The sequence below is a fragment of the Podarcis muralis genome, chromosome 16 (assembly GCF_964188315.1).
Source record: "Podarcis muralis chromosome 16, rPodMur119.hap1.1, whole genome shotgun sequence".
Lineage (NCBI taxonomy): Eukaryota > Metazoa > Chordata > Lepidosauria > Squamata > Lacertidae > Podarcis > Podarcis muralis.
The window spans coordinates 95,135-113,334 of NC_135670.1; the positions used below are offsets into that span (position 1 = coordinate 95,135).

The window sequence follows — 18,200 nt, forward strand, 5'->3', positions numbered from 1 at the left end:
GAAAGGCAGCGGCCTCGTCGGAGGAGGCGGAGCCGGGCCTCCCTCGCCAGCCTCGCCACCGCTTTTCAAACCCAAACAAGCGCCCCCGGGGAGCCCAGGCGCGCCTCCGCCAGCCAAACTGTTGCGCGGCGGCGGCGGCAGCCCGGAGAGCAGCGCCCGCCCGGAGGAGCAGCCGGAGCAGCAGCCCCAGGAGGAGGCGCGGCGCTCTCGCTCGCCCCGGAGGAGGCAGGCCGCCCGCCGGCCCCCGCGCCGCGCCATGTCCCGCTCCAACCGGCAGCGCGAGTACAAGTGCGGCGACCTGGTCTTCGCCAAGATGAAGGGCTACCCGCACTGGCCCGCCCGGGTAAGGCGAGGGCGGGAAGGGGGGGCCTCGCGGCGCGGCGACGAGCTCCGGCTGCTCCCGCCAGGGCGCCCCGTCGCTCGGGCCTCGGGCGGGAAAGAGGCCGCGTGGCCGGGCGGCGGCGGCGGCGGCGGGAGAAGCAGCAGGTCCCGGGCGCCCGGGCGGGCCGCAGAGGAGCGCTGCCAGCCAGAGCCGCCCTCCAGGGCCCGGAGGCGGGTCCCTTCGGCCTGGCCGCGCGGGCTTTGGGGCTTGCGCCCTGGGCGGGCGGAGAGGCGGCGTCGTGTGGAGCTCGGAGACGTTTCCGCGGGGAGGGAGAAAGGGGGGCTGCGCTGGGGAGTCGGGGAGCCCCCTCGCGGGGCCGGGAGGTCCCAAGGCGGGGCCGGGAGCAGCGGCAGGTTGCAGCACGAGGCGCAGGTGAGGCCTGCTCCAGGCAGCCGCCCTTCCTTCCTTCCTGCCGCGCGGCCCGCCCGCCTCACCTGCGCCCGCTTTCTGCTCCGAGGGGAACGGGAGGCCCTTTCTTTAGTAGTCATTCATTCGGGAGAAATAGTTGCCTGCAATTATAGCAATACACTAATACTGAGGAGCTGAATTCTTTGGGGTTGAAAAGCGTCCAGTTATTTGCTTAGAAACCCAAGTGGCCGCAGCACTTGCTAAATCCTGGCTGCTGCCCGGTTCATTCAACCTAAAACTGTGTTCCCCAAAGTTTGGTCTCCAGGTGTTTTTTGGACTACAATTCCAATCATCCCTGACCACTCGTCCTGCTAGCTAGGGATGATGGGAGTTGTAGTCCAAAAGGACCTGGAGGCCCAAGTATGGGAAGCACTGACCTAAAAGGAGGAAGTGGTTATAATGCTCTCCTGGTGTTGTTGGACTACAACTCCCATCATCTCTCACCATTATCCGTAGGGGCTGGTAGGAATTGGAGTCCAGCATTGTCTGGACGGCACCATGTTGGCCATTCCTGATCCAGAACACTGTTGGGTGGGCTGTACCCAACTAAGTCCAAACCCTTGAAAATAACAGCCAGTCACAATCATTCATTTCAGTGAATTGAACTCTGAGTAGGACTAACACTGGATACAGTTTGACGGACCCCCTCTGGAGGTGGTGAGATCTTCTTCCTTGGAGGTTTCTGAGCAGAGGTTGGACAGCCATCCGTCAGGGATGCTTGAGTTGAGATTCCTCCATTGCAAGGGGTTGAACTCCCTGACCCTTGGGGTCCCTTCCAACCAGACCCTTCTATGATTCCAGCCCTTTCTGTTGAATCCCACTGATTTGTCATAGGCTAAGTTTACTACACGGGTGGCACTGTGGTCTATACCACAGAGCCTAGGGCTTGACGATCAGAAGGTCGGTGGTTCGAATCCCCGCGATGGGGTGAGCTCCCGTTGCTCGGTCCCTGCTCCTGCCGACCTAGCAGTTCGAAAGCACGTCAAGTGCAAGTAGATACATAGGTACCGCTTCAGCGGGAAGGTAAACGGCGTTTCTGTGCGCTGTTCTGGCTTCTCCAGAAGTGGCTTAGTTATGCTGGCCACATGTACACCGGCTCCCTCGGCCAATAAAGTGAGATGAGCACCGCAACCCCAGAGTCGTCCGCGACTGGACCTAACGGTCAGGGGTCCCTTTACCTTTAAGTTTACTGCAAGGTGTGGTGTTTCTTTTCTTTTAACGGATGTTCTTAGCCACCCTGGGCTGTGAATGAGGAAGGCTAGCATGCAAGAGGTGGCACTAATGTGTCTGTCCCAGGAATGTGGTTTCTGAGGTCAGAGGCTTCCTCCCACCAGCAGCCAAAACCACTAAATTTCTCCCCCCACTATTTACATCAGATCTCCCTGTTCCAAATTCCATCCTATATCGGTGCAGAGCTAGCTTCTACTCAGAGCTGCAGGGCCTTCTCTGGCATGGCCCCAAGGCTGTGGAAATCTCCCTCAAGAGAGAGATCCACCGGGCCGCTTCTCAGCAGACTTCTCAAAAGCAGATCATGGAGCATTTTGTTTCAGTTGACTTTCTTTGAATGACTTTCTTTGCTGGCCTTGCTGTTTGTTTCAACCCCGCGCCCCCTTTTTTGTGGAGTTGGATCATAGAGTGGTAGAGCTGGAAGGTTACCCTAGGGGTCATTGAACCCACCCCCATCCCAATCACAACTAAATAATTCCTGGCAGCACCTCTGCATAAAAACTTCCAAGGAAGGAGAATACACCACCTTCCCATTGTGTTTTATGATGATTATTTCTAATAAAAATAATAATAGTTGTTAGTTGCTTTTTAAAAGAAATACTCTTGTTCCACGTTGGATGTTGTGTTGGTGGGGGTGTCACTTTCCTCATGCAGACCTCCTGTGCCACCTCAGAGTTCCCCTGCGTGATTTTCAGAAAAGGGTCTGAGCTGCCATATTGGCCTCTAAAGACCCCTTTACTACCTTTGCTTAGGGCAGCTGGATTTGGGTGGGGGGTCACCACATTTTGAATGAGGATACCTACAGAAGGGGGGGGTAGTGTAGTGTTTGTTGGGTCAAGAGCAGCGTTAGAAACAGAGATATGAAATCTAGGAGCTAAATGGCACCTTAAACCTAGGTTATGGTTGCAACAACGGAATGTCTAGCCATGCTTTTTTAATAACATGAATACAAAGCTGAAAATGAATGAACTGCAGCTAAAATCTTATATTCATTTTTCACATGGTCTAGTCCTCATCTGAAGACTGCAAAAAACTAAGCCATACTTCCCCTGCCCGCCTCCCCTAATATTCTTATGAGGATCCCTTCTCCAATCCTCAGAGAGTGGTTGGAAGGGGGGAGGCAGCAAAAGGTCCTCCTTTCGTTCCAGCCGTGGCAGTTTTAATCTGAAATCTTAGGCGCAGGACTGCACATTAGTGAAGTTCCCTGTCGCAGAAGGCAACTAGAACAACAGGAGTTTCGAACGCTGGTCAAGAGCATTAGCCAAAAGCTAAACCTCTCAGTTTCCTCCATCTGTAATAGTGCAGAGTTATACCAGCCTACCTTACAGGGATGTTAAGAGGATTGTTGACATAATGTTTGTTTTTAGCCCATTAAGCTCTTTTAAAAAGCTCTGTATAAGTACATGTGTGTCTTCTTGTTTTTACTTGTTGTGTCTTCAGTTATTTAATTACTTCTGTTTATTCCTGTAACCATGAGGGCTAGAAACTTGGGGTTTTTATCAAAATGAAAAAAGGGAAATTCAGTAGTAGCTCATTTGATTAGAGCGTGGTGCTGATAATGCCAAGGTTTCAGGTTTGAGCCCCGTATGGGATGGCTGCATATTCCTGCATTGCGCAGGGGGGGGGGGGTGGATGAGATGATCCTCAGGCAGTGCTCAAAATTAACCAGGCGCGTTTTGCTACTGGTGTGGATCCAATTGTGCTCATGTAGAGAATTACTCCATGTAGAGACTTACTCCATAGTAATTTCCATTTCCACCGTGTGCGTTCCTCCTTCTTGCACACTGGGACAAGTGAATTTTGGAAGAGGAAGCTACAATCAAGCAATGTAGCTGAGCTCATAGAATTGTAGCATTGAAAGGGACCCTGAGGGTCATTTAGTCCAACCCCCTGGTGAATAGATATTCCTTTGCAGCAACTGCAACCTGGATTCAAGTTGCCATTTGTCGCCTAGCTTATATACCCAAGTTTCTAACCCTCTCATGTCTCTTCCAACTCCACAATTCTATGGGTCTGTTGCTGCGAGAGAAACACATTTGTACTTACTTCTGAGTAAACCTGCCTAGAACTTGGCTCCATGGCCCTCGAATGACCATTGACATGATGAGCAGTGAAACCTGCATATATTTGCGTAAATATTTGTGTGGCTAAAGTTGGATACAGCCCATAAACTTTGTGTGTTTTGCCTGTCAATCTAGGATCCCCCTCCTTCTTCCAAGAGGCTATAGCAGGTGCCTTCCTTTAATCAATTCAATATTCCAGCTCCAGCAGTGTTGCCAAAATCTTGCCACACCCCCCCTCCTTGTTCACACAAACCAGCACAGCACGTTTCCGAAACTTGTCTGCTGTTCGTTGTTAATTACATTATGTCCGGGCCCAAGCCCCACAGGCAGCTACTGTCAGCCAGTGCCACACGCCCCGTCGTCAGGGATGATGGGAGCACTGTCCCTGGTGTGGACAGTACTGAACTAGATGCCCCAATGGCCGACTCTGTTCCTCTTTAAACCAGACTTTTGTGGGAAACCATGAGGACTAGAATCTTCCTTTCAGAAGGGATACAGCTCAGCATCCACAATTTGCCAGGCACATTTTGCCCCTGGCTATCGGCCACTTGTGACCAAGGGAAGATGCCAGGATGGCGCCTGACGCTCCCCCCATCTGGGCATCCTTGGGCCTTGCCTGTTTTCACACACTAACAACACATCCTGTAGAATTCTGTCTGTTATATTTTATCTGCACGATCGGAACAGATTTCGGAAACCAAAAAGTTGTTCTGACAAATACGACTTTCCAGCTGTCTGGCCCCAAAATGGCAACTAGGCATTCCGTTTTGGCGTCTGTAAACCTGGTTTAAGGAGCCATTTGGCTCCTCGCTTATATATCTGAGTTTCTAACATGGACGTGGTTGCAGCTCGATGCTTGGAGCACCTGCTTTGCATGCCAAGAAGTCCAGGGAGGACTGGCAGAGATCCGTGCTTGAAGCCCTGGTGAGCTGCTGCCAGTCAGTGTAAGCAGTACTGGGTTAGACGGACCAGCAGCCTGTACAAGGCAGCTTCCTATACAGGGAGTGGAAGAGTCCTTTCTAGCCTAAGGCTTTATGATGGGGGTGGCTGGCCTGCAGCTCTCTAGATGTTGCATGATGGGCTCCAACTCTCCCAGTCCCTCAGCATTGGGGCCAATCCTGACTGGGTCCCACAGGAGTTGGAGTTCAGCATCATCTGGGGGGTGTCGGATAAAGGGCCAATTTAGGGAGGAGCATGAGAAGCTGCCTTATACTGTTTCGGGCCATTCATCTGACTGACTGGCAGATGTTCTTCGGGGTCTCTGGCTGGCAGGCTTCCCCAGCCCTTCCTGGTGATGCCAGGAGTCGCAGCTGCAGGGCATATGCTCCAGCGCTGAGCTTTCCCCCAGGAACTTAATTTCATTTACACAGGTATTTAATTCCAGTTATCAGGGTGGGATGTTTTACATCAGGGCTGTTTGCGATTTTAATTCAGCGATTCTCCATCTCCCAAAGGCATCACTTTTAGATCCCTGGATCAAATAAACTTTCCAGTTTTCCACTCTTAATATATATGTTCTGGACTGGAAGCATGCACATCAGCTGGGTATCTTGCTTCCAACCCAGCTGAACCTTGAATGCTACCCAGGAGCATAATCTAGAACCTCTCCAGCATCGGAGCCCACAAAGGTTGTGCACTGCAAAATTAAATAGACTCATAGGGTTGGAAGGGACCCAAGGGTCATCTAGTCCAACCCCATAGGATCGCAGAACTTGTATCTGCTTAGGGGAGCCGACACTGAGGACACATTGGATGGGAAACGGCGCGTTGCAGGGGGTTGGACTAGATGGCCCTCAGGGGCCCCTTCTGACTCTTCCATTCTATGATTCTAAGCAAGATCACTTCCTGGAAGGCAAAGTGCCAAGAACTTTCCAGAAGTAAGGGCGGCTGGTAGGTCCTGGGCAGAGGAGTGTTTCTCCACAATAAGGAAAGTAGATGACCACGCTGTTCGTTTGGCAGAAGCTGATATAAACAAATGGTAGAATAATAGACGGCCTCTTGTGTCCTATTGATGATGCGAGAGCTCAGGAGTCTCATCTTTGCTCCCGATTCACTCTCTTACAGAGGAAACGGGGCCTGCACTCTGCTTGAAAGGCGGCCACGGATTCTGGCGACACTGACAAGCTCCTGTTCCTTTTATATGTTATACCGATTAAACATTACATAAAGATAAACAATAAATGAGCTAGTCAGGGAACGCAAGAGAGGTGGAATGAGCTATGACCTAAATGCGTTTCTTTTGCATTCAGGTATTTCAAACCAGGTTGTTAAGGAGCATTGAGGCTGCAGTCCCACACCCAAAGCCACTTACCTGGGGGTAAGCCCCACTGAATTAAAAGTAGACATGCATAATAGGATTGTGCTAATGTAGCTCCACTTCTAAAGTAATCCAGATTAAACTTCAGAAAAGCCTGGTTTGTGTTTTTTTAATGTACCATTCCATGGGGCTGCTGCAGCTGGCCATGGGGGTCCTGAGTCCGTCCCCCCGCCCCCAATCCTGGGGTGGCGCTTTCCCCCATCTTTCATTCCATGGGGCCTGGGTTTCCCCACATCAGACACCCAGCTCCCTCTGCGGCTCCTGCAGGTGCAAACGTCCCGCTGCTCCAAAGGGAGCTGGGAGCCGCCCCAAGTGTGGGGTGCCCTATGGCGGCGTCTGCCAGGCCTGTTAATTTGCCAGGGAACCTTCTCAGGGTCGTGGCTTGATTTGCTGCGAGGGGCCAGGCGCCCCCAGAGCAGTCAATGGGGAAATGGATTTCTAGGTTGCCATGGCAGGAATCGAGTGGTTCTGTGTGGGCGCCTTTGGAAGACTTCCCAGCCGCAAAGTGGAGGCCTGCTCAGGCCTCTCTTTGGAAGCAAGGGAGTTATGGGCACCTAGCAAAAACTTCCTCCTCCTCCTCCTCCAGGCTGGCTTCCCTTGGTGCGCAGCCATTTTTGCCTCTGCCTGCCCCGGCCGCAGTGTTTGCTGGAAGCCATGCTGCCACGGGGCCTGGGAATGGCTGCCTTTTGTCATTGCCGCTCTTGCAAAACAAAACAGAAGCCGCCTGGCTCTCTTCTGCTGCCGCCTCTTTTCTTCCCTCCTTGCTGTGGCGGTTGGGGGAGAAGGGGGGGGGAGGCCTCTCCTCCTCTCCCAAGAGGGAGGCAGGAAAGCCTTGCGGTTTGGGGGGAGGGGGCTCTGTCCTCCACGCACAGATGTCCCTGCTGGCTCTGCAAGAGGTGCTCCTGTTTCAGCACATCCAAGGGTCCTCTGGGCCCCCACCCCATGGAGGCCAGCAGAGCAGGACCCCCGGCCTGGCTGGGCTTCCATGCCCCACAGGGCCTGGGGGATCTCCCTGGCCCCCACTTGGCGTGTGCTTCCTCCTGATGCAATTTCGCCTTCTATTTTCTGTGTGCTGGATGCATTTTGTTCAGTTCTAACACTTGGCCATCTTACATTACCAGCCCAAACAATGGCAGTCTATTTTAAAACCCATCAGAAGTTTTAAATGAGCACAGAAGATTGACCCAGCAGACCCGATTTAACCGTCTCCATTTAGGCAGCTCCGAAGTGTTCATTATTTCGATGCTGAGCGAATCAACCTGTTTGGAGGGTTTCTTAGCAAAAGGATGCAATTTATAGAGCTGAGCTCCATGGGCGGATGAGCTAACATCGCATTCCTTATTGCAGCTATATTGGAGCTGTTCAGTTTACAATTTGCAGAGTTTCAAAAGTCAAAAGTGGGCAGGTCCCTGCCCTCAAATGGCTTACAGTCCAAAGCAGAAAATACAGAAGACCTGGAGAGATTGAGAGGAAAGAAAAATGGATGTTACTGCTATTATTTTATGGCTGTTAAAATACCCAAAGTTGGGTTAAGAAGGGAATAAACAAAGCGGTCAAAGTCAAGCAAAGTTGAATAAGAAATGAAGCAGAATGTAACTAAACAACCTGGTGATACAAATGCAGCGATTGTTAAAGCATGTTGAAATGTTGTTGTTGTTTAGTCGTGTCCGACTCTTTGTGACCCCCTGGACCAGAGCACGCCAGGCACTCCTGTCTTCCACTGTCTCCCGCAGTTTGGTCAGACTTTGGGTATTTTAACAGCCATGTTGAAATAAAAATGATTTATTCAGTGGAAGGAAGAAGTCTACTTGTGGGTCTGCACGGGGGGGGGGGGGGCAGGATAGGAGCTGGTGCCACACCAGGGGCAGGATTCAACCATGCAGGGCAAGGAGGGGGCTGGCACTTTGCAAGGCTTTGGGCATCAGGGCAAAACCCATTTCTCATTGCCCAGGCATTGTAAATGGACCCATTTACTCTTTTAATTATGTTTTGGGCCTGCTTCCTATTATAGGGTCACTTCTGGTGATACTTATTGCTCTCTGTTCTGATATCTGTTGATAAAGGGTAGTTTGTAAGTAGCTTGCTTATTAAAATAAATTACAGACTTGGGTGGGTTTGTTTGAGGGCAGGGGCAGTTCACTGAAGCTGAATGTTGGAAGATGCAGGACTGCTGCAGTGAGAGTTAAACTGTGGAACTCCCTCCCACTGGAGGTGGAGGTGGCCACCAGCCTGGGTGGCTTTAATAGAGAGTGGGACAAAGTTATGCCGGCGGGGGGAGAGGGCCATGAGGGCTCCTAGCCAGGAAGGCTGTGCTCTGCCCCCACAGCGGGAAGCAGCAATGCTGTGAATGCCAGTGGCTGGAAGAGGCAGGAAGGGAGGGGCCCGGGGCTTAGGTCTGCTTGGGGGGTTTCTGAAAGAGGCTTCTGGTTGGCCACTGAGAACTGGATGCTGGAGTAAATGGGCCCCCTTGGGCCTGATCCAGCAAACGGGCTCTTCTTAGGTTCCTATGAGATGGTGGGAAACAAATAGGGCTTGTTTTCCTCTCTTGGAAAGGTGGCTAGTGGTTTCTGGTGATGGGCCTGGGCCTCTTGCACCCGCCTTGCCAGGCTGGCCCCCCCCCTCAAGGTTTCCAGGCTTGGCTCCCAGCCGGAGCAGCAGGCAGAACTCATCCCTCTGTTCCAGGCTGCTTTTGAACCCGGCTCCTTCTGCAAAGAGCAAAAGGAAAGCCACTCTCTCCCCATTTGCGCAGGCTCTGCGCTTGCGGAGTGACAGGGGCCTCATCTCTGCACATCCTATTGTAGGGGTTTGGGCCAGATGACCCCTGGAGGTCCCTTCCAACTCTACGATTTGGGTTGATCCAGGGTCCAGTCTGGTTGCATTTGGGATCAACCCAGGAGTGGGGAAAGGGGCTTCTCTGGCCCCAATTTGCCCACCCCCCCATTCCACATCCCCACTCTGAGCATCTTGAGGCCCCTGCCTGCTGGCCTCCCTGTCGCAATCAGGCTCTGCCCCCCCCCCAGCCAGGGAAACCTGTTTCCTAGCCGGCCTTTCCTGTTGGCCCAGATGGTCTCCTCCATCACCCGCCACCCACCAGAGACCCAGGTGCTCCTTAGGGTGCCCTCCCCACCCCATCCCTTTCCAGATAATGCTGATCAGGCTCCCAAAAAACCTTGGGTGGAAAAGAGTGTTTGGGAGGGGGACACCCCCCCCCATCTGCCCCTGCCTGGTTGCCCCACAGGTGGAGAGGCATGGGGCTGGCAGGGCAAAGCCAGGCCTGGGGGGCGGAGCTGGACTTGTGGGCCTCCTTCCTGCTGCTGCTGCTGCTGCTGCCGGGCTGAGTGCGCCTCTGGCCTCCTGGCGGAGGTGCCTGGCCTGTGTGTGCTTGCATGCGTGCGTTAATGTGGGGCCAGTGCCAGGGGGGCAGAGGGCAGAGGCCTGCTCTGCTCTGCTCTGCTCTGCTCTGCTCTGGCCCTCTGCCCTCTGGCTAGGCTCCCCTCCCTCCCCTGTCAGGCCAAAGAGAAAGGCCTTCACACAGAGAGTTAAACTTTGGAACTCCCTCCCACCGGAGGCAGGCAGGGGTGGCCGCCAACGTGGGTGGTTTCATAAGAGGATTGGACCAATTCACGGAGGAGGAGGAGAGGGCGATGGAAGGCTAGGCTCTTGTGGTCAGATCCTGCCTGCCAGCCCCTGGGAGAAGAGGAACCAGGCTCTCCTTGTGTTCTGATGAAACCTCCGGGTCCAGAGGCAGTCTATCACAACCCCCAAGTTTCCAGATTATATTGAGTTGATGTGAGAACCGGAGGCTGGGCTAGATGGGCCCCCCTTGGCCAGATCCAGCAGGTTTACATGGAGCCTCCAGGTCCAGAGACAGTCTATCTGGATTCAGGAGGCTGGCTAGACGGGCTCTTCTTGGAAAGGCCTCCTGCCTGGGCGAGGTCCGTCTTTGCACCCAGTTGCAGATTCCAGCCAACCTTTGCACCTGCCCCTTTGCTCTCTGGGTGGGCGAGGCTTCCCAGGGCGCCTTGGCAGGTGCTGGGGCTGTGGGTGCCCAGGCCCTGCTGGGGGTCTCCTTCAGCCCTCCATGGCTGCTCTTGAGGCTCCAGGAGCCCCTTTGCTCAGCTCTCTGCAAGGGGCAGGGGCTGCCTTTCCCCATCTCCATTGGGAGGCATCAGGGGTTGAGCCCGGGACCCTTCCCAGGCCAGACAGTCTGCTCCCCCACTGATCTGTGGCCTTCCCTCTGGAAACACAGTTAAGGTCCCAATCCTCACGGTTCCAAACATCGGGAGCTGCCTCCGGGTCTGTCTCACTCAGTATTGTCGGCACGGGCCGGCAGCAGCTGCTCACTAGAGGGATTTGGGTTGGTGGAGGCATTCCCAGCCCTACCAGGAGCTGCTGCTGCCTGCGGAGAGGGAACCTGCAACCTTCTGCCTGCCAAGCGGCTGCTCTGCGGCAGAGGGAGGCATTGTTGACCCTCCTCTCCCTCTCCTCCCACCCCACTGATAATGGCTGGAGGGTGAATGGGACCGGCCCCCTTGGCCAGATCCCCAGGTGGGACAAAGGGCGCTCTCTGGGGTGCCCCCCCCCCATGGTGCGTGTGGCCGCCTCCCTCCCTCCCTCTGAGGAAACCCAAGCCAGGCTGAGAAGCAGGAAGGGGCCTCCTGGCGGTGACTCAGCAAGGGGGGCGGCGGAGGCCACTCCTCCTCCTCCTCCCTCCGCTGTGAGTCAGGAGGGAGAGGCTGCCGGATCAGGCCAGAGGCCCCTCTGCCAATGCACAACCCCCCTCCAGATAGACTGCCTCTGGACTTGGAAGCTCCATAGGAGCAGAAGGGGAGCCTGGCTGCTGGATCAGGCCTAAGGGGGCCTCACAGGGCCGACCAGAGGCTCCAAAGGAAAGCGCCCCCCCTCCCTGCAAGAGCCTGTGAATTCTTTTCCTCCTCCTTTCAAGCCATCCAGGTTGGCAGCCCTCCCTGCTGCCTCTGGCAGGAGACATTGGCCTGACTGCAGCCTCTTCTGATGGAGCCTCCAGGTCCAGAGGCAGTCTGTCTAGTCTCCTAGGTTCTATGGGGCATTTGGCCAGTGGGAGAGATGGGCCCCCTTGGGCTCTTGCTGGGTTCTGAGAGTGGGGGCTGCAGCGCCCCCCCCCCCCGCCGCCCCTTGGAGGCCCTGGGCCTCTTCCTCCTCTCCAGCCCACCTGCCTCCTTTGTTCCCCTTTGCGGTGGGGGGTGTTGGGTTTCCCCCCCACCTTCCTCCTCCCCCAGGAGAAGCAGCACCTGCCCCTTCCTGCAGCTCAGAAAGGGCTCAGGGGACCTGGGAGCAGGATTAAGCCCTTTGTCTCTCTCCAACCTTTTCTCTTTTTAGCAATCACCAGATTGGGGGGGGGGGCTGTTGTCTGGGCCAGGGAGGGGCCCCCATGGAGGGGAGGGGCATTTCTCAAGCCAGGCTGCCAGCAAACAGCTTCTGGACAGAATCATAAAATAGCTGTCGAGTTGGGAGGGACCCAGAAGGGTCATCTAGTCCAACCCCCTGCAATGCAGGCAGGGCAGCTGAAGCATCCAGGGCAGGTGCCTGGAGGGGGCAGACAGAGGCCACAGATCGTGCACAAGGTGCTTTGCTGGCCTTTGGGGATCTGCCCATTCACCCCTGCTTGAGTTAAGGCTTCCTTTTAAGCATCGTGACCTCCCCCCCTTTAAGAGGCACCCGTCTGGGTCAGAAGAAGACCCCTGCCCCTGTGAGGCCTCAGGCAGCCATGGGAGTAGCCAGGGGGAGGGGCCCATGGAGCCCACCACCCTGATTTCCAGTACCCCAAAGAACCAAGGAGTCAGAATAGACTGCCTCTGGACCTGGAGGCTCCCTAAGAACATAAGAATCTTCAGGATCAGACCAGTGGCCCACCAAGTCCAGCATCCTCTTCTCCTGTGCAGAAGCCAGTCATTCACGTGGGATAATGAGGACTAGAATATTGCTTTGTGTTTAGGGTGAGGGCCTGCAGGACAGCTGCTTTGCTTGCAGAAGTCCCTGGCTGGTGGCCAAGCCAGCTGGGGGTGATGGGAGCCGGGGGTTTGGGGTTTTGGTTTGAGGTGGCAAAAGGAGCCCCTGGGGGCCAGCTGTAGAGATCAGAGCGGCCCCCGGCCAGCAGGTGGCTTTGCAGTGCCAAAATCACATGGGAGGGAGGGAGCTAGATGGCCTTTGTTCGGCAGAGAAGAAAATCCAGCAGGAATTTGGAAGTGCTCCTCCTCTCTTCCCATCTGCAGGGGCCGGTGGCTGCCTGGCCATTGTTCCTCCCTGCCCCCCCCCCCCCCCAGCTGCAGAATCTGCTGAGCTAAATTGGCGCTGCAGTCTAGACAGGAGCTTACCATTGGTCAGAAGGGGGCAGGGACCCCTTGCAATCCTGGCCCTGTGCCGAAATCAGAGTGGCTGCCTGCCAGATCAGTGCCCCCCCCCCCAATGTGTGTTCCCTAGCACCCAGGAGGCTGGCCCTCCCCACCAGCCCCCCTCCCCAGAGCAACCTGTAAGACGGGGCCTTTTAAACAGAACCCAACTGCTGGGCTTTTCGTTTCAACATTCAGTGTTCATTTGTCCACCATCTTCCTCTATTGCCACACCTAAGGCGGTTTGCAATCCGAAGAAACAACAGCATATGCAATAAAAGTTACATATAATGATCCAATCCCATGTCAAAAGTCATAATATAAAAATATGACTTTAAGCAACTTAATCAGTTGAGATTCCGGCCTTGCAGGGGTTAGACTAGATGACTGTGGGGTCCCTTCCAGCTCTACAATTCTGTGGTTCTTTGAACTTGTATCAAATAATGTCCAATAATCCATTTGAAACATAGCAATACACAATAAGATTAACTCAAAAAGATCAGTGATTAATAATAGAGAAGAAGAGTTGGAACAAATCATTGATAAACTATAGCTGATAAAAAATAACAGCAAGTTGGAAGACATTAAAATATGCAAAAGGATCACACTGAGCAACAAATTCACATAACTTAGTTTTTTAAATCCCAAAAATATATTTATTCCCCCCCTCCGCCCCGGATCAGACCTGGGGGGTGGAGAGTGTCCTGGTGCCCCCCGTGGCCAGTCAGCTTAACTCAGAGCCCTCATGCGGGGTGCAAAGTCCCTCCCCACCTGCGTGCCGCTTTCCTTTCTCTTTCCAGTGGTCCTCTGCGATAGACTGCCCCTGAGCCCAGAGGCTCCACTGGGGTCTCTAGCCTCTTTCCTCTGTGGCTTTGCCCCCATTTAGAGCTGCCTCCTCCCAGTTGGGAGATCATCCCACCTTCTCTACACCAGGCAGCTGTCCTCTCCAAATCTCCCCCCCCCCCGGATACAGTTGGGCTCTGACTCCCCTCCCCATTCACCTGCGAGGTCGTCTAGAGTCGGGACTTAATGTCCCTCCATCTTTTTGATGATACCAGCAGAGGTATATGGCCAAAAGCATTGGCCTTGTCTGTGATCTCAGCAGCTCAAATAGTCATTGCAACCTTAGTCCCAAAATCTAACACTGGGCGCTTAGCACCATTGCGGAGAAAATTAGGAGATACTTTGAGATTTCAGTGCAGACTAGAACCTGCAGAACCTTTTTGTGTGATTTTGTTACATATAAAGTGGAAGCCTTGTTTTCAAGGCAGCCCTCCTGACCTCCGATTCCATGATTCTGTGACTCCAAAAAACTTCTTATTCCTTTTTCTCTCTCTCCAGATTGATGAGATGCCAGAGTCCGCTGTGAAATCGGCTTCCAACAAGTACCAGGTCTTTTTCTTCGGGACCCATGAAACGTGAGTAGAAGGAAGCGGCCAGTTTCTCCTTCTGCACCTGAACAGAGCTGTGTCTGTGGATATCAGATTTTGGAGCTGCTGCTTCCTGTGTGATTTGGGGCTGGGGTCCAGCAGGGGGGTGTCAGGGGAGAATGGCTGCGTACGATTGCCACTGGGAAATTCTGAATATTGAGCCAGCGTGCTAATCATAATTATTATTAAGTTTTTTTTAGTTTTTTTTTTTAAGGCATTCCACCACCCCCTGGCCAGGACTGTGAGACAAAATCTTGAAAGCCTCTCAGAATTGTAGAGTTGGAAGGGACTCCAAGGGGCCACGGGTTCAAGTTCTCCCCTCTGGAGCAGCAGAAAACAGGCTGGCTTCATGGGGTGGCCCTTCAGATATTAGCTGGCCATCATGTTGCTTCTTGTTCTCCTCTTTTCCAGTCTGAACAGACCTAACCTTCTCATCACAGAAACAACTGTTTAAAAATTCCTGTGTTTTGAGTTTTCCTCCTCCCTCCCTATCCCATTTCCCTTGTGTGTCATGTCCTTTTCTTTTACTGTAAGCCTGTGCAGGCAGGGACTGCCTTGTTCCGCTCTGGGAGTATTTTTTTGGCTGAGGAGCAGGCCATACAGATGTGCCAAAGAAACACATAAATTAAAAAACTTCAAGCGAGGCCTACCACGCGTATAGGCTTCTCCAGCGGGGCTTTCAGGGGCCGGTCTGGGCCAGCCCACGGCCCTTGTTTGTGTGTGTGACTCGTGGCTCCTCTCTCTCCACCCAGGGCGTTTCTGGGACCGAAAGACCTCTTCCCGTACGAAGAGTGCAAGGGGAAATTTGGGAAGGCCAACAAGCGGAAAGGCTTCAGCGAAGGCCTCTGGGAGATAGAGAACAACCCCACCGTCAAGGCATCCGGGTACCAGGTGCGCTGTGGGGGGGGATTACCTCCTCCGCCCAAGAGAGCCACAATTCCCAGGGGCACAAACACACTACCGTTCCCGGGATTCCCGTGCGCCTTAAGTGTGGGGCCAGCCAGGGCTGCTGCTCCTTCTGTGGGGCTGGCTTCCCGCCCTCCGGGGCCCCAGAGATGGGAGGCCTCGTTCCGTGGCTCCAGTCCCAGTGGGGAAACCGAGGCTGAGTGTGTGCTTTCTGCCGCTTCCTCCACAGCCAACCCAGAAGAAGGGCCCCACGGAGGACGCAGGGGCCGAGCGGGAGCCGGAAGCAGGGCAGAAGAAGGAGACCCCCGAAGGGAGCAGCGACGAGGAGGGGAACCTGGTGATTGACGAGCAGTCCAAGGAGAAGAACGAGAAGGCTGGCAGCAAGAGGAAAGCAGAGGGGCCCCTCCTGGAGGTAGGCGGGGCGGGGGGACTACCACGCGTGGCCCACCCCACAGCCAGCCCTCTCACAGCGGCCGGCTGGGGTGCAAAGGGTTAAAAGCGAGGGCAGGAAAAGGGTCTGTTGCGGCTCCTCCCGTGGGGCTCCCTTTCTCCTCCTGGGATACTTGAGGGATTTATTGATCGATCGATTGTGTTCCTGTCCTGCCTTCTCTCCTCCAAGGAGCTAAAAGTGGGGTACATGGTTCTCCCCCCTCCCCATTTAATCCCCACAACAGCCCTGAAAGGTAGGTTAGGCCAAGAGCCAGTGACTGGCCCTCAAGGTCACACCCAGTGAACTTCCTGGCCCCCCGCGGCCATTTGAGCACCAAAAGCAGGTGTCTCATTCCGGTGAGGAGAGGTCCCCCTCTGGGCTGGAGGCCCCTTGCAGATCTCTTGGGGATCTGCTCCTCCTGCGCTCCCACACGTGAGCTGGCGCCGGGAGCTGCTTTCATCCCAGCTCAGGCCGAGCGTCGATTCAGGTCAGTGTTGCCTGCTCTGACTGGCAGCAGCAACAACAGGGGCTCTTTGGGGCTCCAGGCACAAGACTCACTCCCGGCCCTGTCTGGAGATGCCTCTGGTGTGGGGTGGTGAGCCGGGGGTCTTACTCATGCAAGGCACGTCTGCCCCCATCTGCAGTGTTTTCCCAGGGACGGATCCTGGGTGCTGTGTCTGGGGGGCCCCTGAGGTCCCCACATCTCTTTATAAAAGTACTGCTATGCCGCTAAATCACAAGACGTACCAAAGCGTTAAAATAGCGTTAAAAATATTTTTGTGAAAGCATTTAAAATATTAACAGCAATTTCAGAGTAAAAAAGGTTAAAAGCCAGGATTGACAAACAGTTGTGGGGTTTGCACTCTTTTAATTGCCTGCATAGGAATAGAAACGTTTTTGGCAGGCGTTGAGAAGTTGGCACAGAAGGCGACTGCTGCGTCTCAAGTGGCAGGGAGGTCCACAGGCCGATGACACTCAAGGCTGGGTTTCTCGTCACGTTTTCTGTGCTGCTGCTTTGTCATCTCTTGCATTTTATTTTATTTTATTGTGCCCAGCTTCCCCCCCCCCCCGAATATTAATAAGGGTTCCTAGTTGGAAGGGGATCCCCAAGGCTGCACTAACCCCCTGCATGGCAGGAGTCGCAACTGGAGAATCCCCAAGAAATGGCTGCCCAACTTCTGCTGAAGAACCTCCAATGAGCCATGAAGCGATGCTGTCGGAAGGGACCCCCCCAGGCCATCTAGCCCAACCCCAGCGCACAGAAGTGCTGGGGGAGACAGGCTGGACCTCCCTGACCCCCTCTGTCCGCCTTGCAGGACTCCTCCCCCAAGCGCGCCAAGGAGAGCGAGGACCAGGAGGGCGCTGGGGGGGAGAAGCCCAAGGGCTGTGAGGGAGACGCCCCCAAGGAGACCGAGAAGCCCAAGAAGCCGCAGCCCAGCAGCCTCCTCCCCGATGGCGGGAAGGAGAAGGAGGAGAACAGCAGCCGAGCCGCTGACGCGCCGGCCGGAGGCGAGGGGAAGGAGGAAGCCTCTGAGGAAGAGGACGAGGAGGAAGAGGACGAGGAGGAGGAGGAAGAGGAGGAGGCCAGCAGAGACCACAAGGAGAGGTGAGGGCTCCCTGACCCGGAGGCAGCCTGGCCCCGGGGTCAGGAGAAGGAAGGGTCCTGGAGGGGGGAGGGACCCCCAGGGGTCATCCAGCCCAGCCCACTGCAATGCTCCCCCTCTGCTCTCTCGCAGCCTGTAGCCGGCCGACCCGACCTGCTCTTCTCCTTCTCCGGACCCGATCCCGGCCTGCTGGCGGTTTCCCTGGGTGCTCAGAACCAGACTCCGACCCGCTGCCTGTGCCCCTCGTGGGGAGGGGGTTCAGGAGCCACATTTCTGCGGAAGGAAGCGGAAGGAAATGGCTCTGCCCAGCCGCCTCCCTCTGCCCCCCCCCCTCCATCTCTCTCTCTCTCTCTCCTCTTCTGGCCTCGCCATTTTGCGGGTCCTGCGCTTTGAGTTAGTCCTTTCTAGGGGGTTGGGAAACGCTGGTCAGCCACTTTGAAATAAAAGCAGTTGAATGCCTTTTTAAAAAAACAACCCTGGTTTTGGATTTGCTTCCAGGCGCTCTGGGGTGAAATGGGGGGGGCTGGTCCTTTGCACCTTCTCAAAACGGGGGAGAGGGTGGGATAAAGGGGATTTGGGTGTGCAAGGCCTCACCCTCAACCCCATGGCATGAGCCTCCGATGCCGCCATCTGCATCCCCCTCCCCAGGTTGCCTCAGCGCAGGTGGCTGAGGTCTGCTGGGCAGGGGAGACGCAGGGACGGCTTGCCAACGTCCCCCAGAGCACACACACCCCCACTGGCCCAAAGGGGCTCCTGGGAGACTCTGGGCAAGTGCAGCAATTTCTGGCTGGCCTTTTTTCCTTTCAAATAACTCGTTTGGTGGTTCTTTGGGGCCACCCCCCTGCAAGGGGAAGGAAGGTGGGGAAGATTCAGCCAAGGGCCCCCAAAGGATCAAGGGGGGGGAGGGACTTCCAGGAGGAAAGGTTGCACCCTTCGGGACTTTTTAGTTAACAGTGGTGTCCTAACTTTTTTCAGAGAGGGCCAGATTTGATGAAGTGAAGGGCCGTGAGGGCCAACCATAGTTGTTGAGCTTCTGCCACAGGGGCCTGATTAAACTGACCAGCG

General features: G+C 54.9%; 1 protein-coding gene across 1 annotated transcript; it reads left to right on the forward strand.

Annotated features, from left to right (window-relative positions):
* Positions 1-115: 115 nt before the first annotated feature.
* HDGF (heparin binding growth factor) lies at positions 116-17,609 on the forward strand. Its single transcript, XM_028710811.2, has 6 exons — positions 116-343; positions 14,107-14,183; positions 14,948-15,086; positions 15,331-15,513; positions 16,848-17,137; positions 17,268-17,609. Exons 1-6 carry the CDS (start codon positions 257-259, stop codon positions 17,272-17,274), a joined length of 783 nt encoding a protein of 260 aa, XP_028566644.2. The 5' UTR covers positions 116-256; the 3' UTR covers positions 17,275-17,609.
* Positions 17,610-18,200: the final 591 nt, after the last annotated feature.